This window comes from Triticum aestivum, chromosome 7D, assembly GCF_018294505.1.
Source record: "Triticum aestivum cultivar Chinese Spring chromosome 7D, IWGSC CS RefSeq v2.1, whole genome shotgun sequence".
NCBI lineage: Eukaryota > Viridiplantae > Streptophyta > Magnoliopsida > Poales > Poaceae > Triticum > Triticum aestivum.
The window spans coordinates 35,458,794-35,464,707 of NC_057814.1; the positions used below are offsets into that span (position 1 = coordinate 35,458,794).

General features: G+C 48.5%; 1 protein-coding gene across 1 annotated transcript; it reads right to left on the bottom strand.

Annotated features, from left to right (window-relative positions):
• Positions 1-527: 527 nt before the first annotated feature.
• On the bottom strand, positions 528-4,754 carry LOC123167695 (NAC domain-containing protein 66-like). The gene is made up of 3 exons (XM_044585550.1): positions 4,400-4,754; positions 3,980-4,296; positions 528-1,955 (listed from the first exon to the last, which is right to left on the bottom strand). The coding sequence occupies exons 1-3, from the start codon at positions 4,569-4,571 to the stop codon at positions 1,230-1,232; spliced, it is 1,215 nt and encodes a 404-aa protein (XP_044441485.1). The 5' UTR covers positions 4,572-4,754; the 3' UTR covers positions 528-1,229.
• Positions 4,755-5,914: the final 1,160 nt, after the last annotated feature.

Here is a 5,914-nt window from a genome sequence, read left to right on the forward strand (position 1 = left end):
GTGTGGACAAGCCAAAGCAATCCTTTGATGTTCTCAAGCAAGCTTTAATTGAGGCCCCTGTGTTGGTTCTCCCTGATTTCAGTAAAAGACATTGCATCAAGCAAGGTGACATAATGTTAACAGTATATTCTCTTTAGCTTCGGTCCATCAACGAGACAACTAGGCAACTATCTTGTTTATCTTTAGTGGCAATAACACACTACAAGCCTTTTTGGTCTTTCTGCCACTCAAATATATTACTTGGAAGGTTGAACCCAACCAACATACAGAACCCTATCTTAGAGATCAATCATACAAACGTGGCTAGTGCAAGACTAATAGATCAGAGAGCATGTACGTATACAAATCACGCAACAAAGAACCAAAACAAACTAATAAATAATCTATATATATATATATATATATATATATATATATATATATATATATATATATATATATATATTTATTCTGGTTTTAAAGTGATAATTCATTACACCAAAAATTACATCTGATTGATCACAATCATGTTAGACAGCTCATGAGATATTTGTATCGAAGAACGGGCGAGAGATGCCACAAAGCTATTGCCTTGGACCCATAGTCCAAGGCACGCTACCCGCACATGGTCATTGGTGCAACAAAGTTGATGATGCAGCGGTGCGAAAGTTCCCGCATATTCATGGTTGGGTTGAGGAGGGGGGTATATAAAGGGGTCAGGGCGAAGAGGCGCTAGGGGGAGGTGTTCTCCAATCATCGGTGTTTATGTAGTCTTTGGATATATAGGGCCTCCATTATCTTAGGTTATTTATCTACTTCTACTTTTCGGTATGACATGTAATATTGCCTTTGGATAGGGCCTCCTCTATCTTAGGTTATTTATGAGTAAACTGCAAAAAACCAGCACAATTGGTTCAAAGTCATCAATGCTTTAGGAAAAAACCACAAAACATGCATTTTGATGGGTGTTCGATGACTTCCGCACAATTGTGGTGATTTTTTGTAATTTACTCGTTATTTATCTACTTTTACTTTTTCTGTATGACACCTTCTTTTTTTGGAGGAACTGTATGACACTTTTTGTTTAGACGTATTGACTCTGTGCATCTTGCTATGTACTCCCTCCATTTCATGATTCTTGTTGTGGTTTTAGTTCAGGAGTAGCGCATTCAATCGGTGCGATTGTATTAGCTTGATATATGGAAATTTCCTTATAAACAAAAAAAGGCAAAGTTTGGGCTAGGACTGTGTCAGCATCCGACAGCCTTAAACCAGGTCATCGTCAAGTCTGCGTGTAGCGATGACACTGGCCGCGCCAGGCTCCACAGGTCGCCGTCGCCGGCCCCGGTGACGGAGGGAATGTGTAGCGTGCCACCGCCAGAGTAGGAGGTGGCGCCACCGAGCTCGTCGGCGATGTAGGGCATGCCGTTCGTCGTCTCGGGCAACGCAGGGTTAGGGAGGCCGTTGAGCTCGTACGCCGCCAGGCGGTCGAGAGCGTCCCAGTCACCGCCGTACTCGGCCGGCGACGGGAGGAGGTCGCCGGGGACGACGTGCTCGAGCGGCGGGAGCTTCATGAACTTCTCGTACAGTGTGCTGCTGCCGTTGTGGCACGCGGTGTTGATCAGGTGGTCCAGCGCTGACGATGACGGGTTGGTGGGCTTGGTCTCCTGCTCGCAGGATGCCGTGGATGAGCGGCCCATGTAGCTGAGGATGTGGTCGAGCGCGTCGTCGCTGTGCGGCAGGTGCTGCTGCTGCATCTGCGCCTTGGCGTTGTCGCTGGCGGTCACCGTCGACGAGCAGTTGCTCTGGCTGCGCTCCATGGCACCGGCGCCGACTAGCTGGTTGGACGCTGCGCCGCCAACGCCGCGGTTCTGCCCAGCTTGGCGCTGCACGACGATGTTCTTCTTCTTGAACACCCGACAGATGACCCATCCGTCCTCCTGCGTCGACGACTGGTCGCCGGCCACGCGGCGTATCTGTTCATATGATACAGATAGACAGCGTCAATTTTTTATTTTCTTTTTTTGGGTAAAAGGAGTTTTTATTACAAAGTTATAGTGCTACAGTCGAGAGGTCATAAATTCTCAATACAAGGTGAAACCAAGTTTAACCATAGACAGCGTCAATTGACTAATCAAGCGCGCGTGACTAGGCTAATTATGCATGGTGTTGAATTTTCGAAGGAACTACTCTACCTAAGCCAGCTCAAAAGGCATGTCGATGGATCTACAATCCTGGATGGCTGGATCCATCATCCATGCATGCATGTACGTTAGTGTTTGACCCTTGAAAAGGCTCTCTCGGTAATGGAGGTTGTTATATGCCGGTGTCTCCGTGTACAAAGGTCCAATATTCGATTATTTGGACATACCAGTAGCAGTAGCAGCAGTAGTACCAAGGGACTAAGAAAAGTGTGCACTGTTGTGTAGTTTTTTTTTTCCTTTTGACGGACAGTGTGGTGTAGTTGTGTCAACTGTGAAGTAGCTTATGCAGAGCCCTTTCCGCTAAAGCTATGCATTTTGAACGCTAAAGAAAATAATGTAACGCTAATAGCTCATTAATTTCCTCCATAGCGCCAAATTTGAATTTATTTAGCGTCGCTAAGCCGCTGCAACTTGAGGAAGGACGCAGGTGGGTTAGACAAAGTCATTCATCTGCAATATTCTACCTTCTTGGTTTTGATAGATATAATCCATTGATGTAAGCTTGGTTAATGAATTATGATGCTCGATCAGTGATCAACTTTTTTTGTCTGAACATGTGTATGAGCGTATGTCAAGTATACTTGATATATCGTATACGATGTCCGATTGTATGCTTATTTTTTCTATTTTTTATGATTTAAGAGAAACACTAAATAGGACTTAACTTTGCTAGTAGTATATTTTTCATAGCTTCTACCCATCGTTAAATGGTATAATTGTTAAATTGTAAATTTTGAGTGGGGACCCATCACTAGTGCAGAACCAGGCTATAGCACTGGTTCGTAAGGCCCTTTAGTGCCGGTTCTGTAACCGGCACTAAAGGGTGGGGACTAAAGGTCCCCCCTTTAGTACTAAAGGGTGGGGATTAAAGTTCCCCCTTAGTACCGGTTCTGCACGAACCGCCGCTAAAGAGCCGCCACGTGGCACGAGCCAGCGCTGGGGGAGAGGAGCTCTTTAGTATCGGTTGGTATTTTTTTTTGAATTTTTTTAAATAAAGAAAAAACAGCCCACCTATTGGGCCGGCATGGCCTGCATACGACTAGAAACTCAACCTCTAGTTGGGCCAGGATGCAGGCCCGTACGGCCCAGTAGGCCCCACAGGGCAGAAGACTTGCAATAGGCCCACAAAGGCCTGCTTAGAGAGGAGCTCGACACGGTAGCCGCGGCGGGGCTTATAAACCGGTGCGAGCTCCTCTCAACTAGCAAGGTGGGACTAAACATTGTGCACGGCGGGTGGTAGCGCATCCCTTTAGTACCGGTTGGTGGCACGAACCCGTACTAAAGGGGGGTTCTTTAGTATCGGTTGGAGCCACCAACCCGTACTAAAGGGCACCACCTCTTTATTAGCGGTTCGTGGCACGAACCGGTACTAATGAGCGCCGCCCGCCTAGCCGTTGGAACCGGCACTGATGGTCACATTAATGCCGGCTCAAATACAAACCGGGACTAATGAGCTGAACATTAGGCCTTTTTTCTACTAGTGCATCAAAAGAAAATCCCAGTCCCCACTCGAAAATTACAATTAATTCCATTGCACCATGTCATGTGTGTCCCCATTCCCAACCACCACCCCGACATAATCTTCACTAGACTTTGTCGTCAACAGTCGCATATGTGCCATGTGTACATACACAGAAAATGTGCGTACAGTACGTACATTGATCGCACCCATGCACCACTAGCGAACGATCTCCATCCCTGTCGGCCGGCCGCCGTGCATGCAATTGCGACGTACTACAGTAGTATTGTACAGTCCGGAGACTGGCGGAGAGAGACTGTACTAGTAGAGCACGTACCGGGAATGAGTCACTGGAGTAGTAGGTGGCGTCGCCGGCCGTGGGGTTGACGGGGACGGCGTCGTCGAGGCGGTACTCATGCATGATCCAGTCGGACTTGTGGCCGTGCGGGGCGCGGCCCTTGTAGAAGACGAGCGTCTTGCGCATGCCGATGCGGCCGGAGCCAGCGGCAGAGTAGATGGCCTTGTCCCGGCCGGTGGCCTTCCAGAACCCGGCGGCTGTGGCGCGGTTGGTACGCGTCCCCGTGGGGTACTTCTTGTCCCTGTGGCTGAACAGGTACCAGTCGTTCTGCGGGCCCGTTCCGATCCGGCAGCGCTCTGCATGCACGCGTTTTTCCATGGCCGATTAGTTCACCATAAGAGCTAGCATTGTGGAGGGAGAGAGTGTAGGATCGATGGCTGAAGGAAGTCATGCACTCACCTTGGATGTCCCATGGCTCGAGCTTGTTGAGGTCGACGTCGGGGATGACGTCGAGGTCGATGCGCTGCGAGGCCACCTTCTTGGCGAGGTAGTAGGTGAGCAGCTCCTCCTCCGTGGGGTGGAACCGGAACCCCGGCGGCACCACCGACTGCCCGTTCACGGAGATGCTCATGGTCGATGGGTGAATCTCACACACACAGCGATTACTATAGGATAGATAAAGAAGACACTACTGTAGCTGGAGTGAAATGCTCCACCTAGCTATAAGCCTACAACTAGCAACAATTGATGGGAGGGAGCAGGAGGGGAGGGAAGACGATGGTGGCGAGTCGAGGGGAATGAAGTTGTTGCCAGTGATGGGGTGCAAGGAAACAATGGCAACGGATGGGGGTGGTTATATATAGCTACTGCCAAGCTAGCTAGCCTTGTAATGGGATTAGTTACGTTCGTTCTGGAGAGGAGAAGTGCCACCAACCTTGAGAGGGAGACGCCAAGACCACGGTGACGGTGGCCCCCGCCGGCAAGGAGAGAGAGAGAGAGAGGGAGAGAGAGGGGGAGAGAGAGAGAGAGAGAGAGAGAGAGAGAGAGAGAGAGAGAGAGAGAGAGAGAGAGAGAGAGAGAGGAGCTCCCGAGAAAGGACACGTGACCTTAAAAATCTCCACGAAAACCACTCCCCAAGCCGAACTGATCCCCTCCGCGTCACCACCCGCTCTCCCAGTCCCGGGTAAAATCATCAGGCACCACAGCATGGCCAGCATAACCACCATGGCAACAGAATAGCACCAACAGCACCGTCGATCAGCAAGACAGCAACTGGAACGGTCGATCAATGTGTCTGTGCCAGCCGTTTCTCTCTTTTCGTTCATGTTCACGGTTGACGCTGTCATAAATTAAGAGGAAATTAAGCTGCAGAAAGTAAAAGATGTGTGCGTGCCAGCCGTTTCTCTCTTTTATTTCATGTTCATGCGTGTGTTGTCATAAATTATAGAGGAAATCAAGTTCCACAAGGTAGTAAAAGTTGCATTGCTCAGTTTTGGTTCGAGGGTAGGAGCAGTTCTCGCTTACTTTGCCAGCCGAAGATCCATCGAGGTTAGCTATTGGAGGGAAGAAAGCCCAGAGCAATTAATGGAACAGCTTTCTTGACTTCTCTGGTGAACCGATAAAGAAAGGTGTGCATATGCATGGATGTTGATTCTGCAGCTCAGTTGTAGGGTTCGGCCCGGGCCCTGCTGTGCATATCTGTCTCCTGCTTTTCGCCCTACAGGAGCTAAAAGCCAGGATGGAGACTAGAAATTGAGAGAAATAATTGCCTTTGAAAAATATGGATAGCATAAGTCGACACAGGAGAACAATCGATGTTGACTTTGATATTTCAAGATATACTACAACTGTGCTAGGAGTACCTAATTCACTGAGCAAAGTTGCGGATGGAGTTGTTGTTTATTGATTGTTAATTTGAAGATATGCACATGTGCACTTTTTTGTTAGCCGTGTCAACTAATGAAATGAGATTTC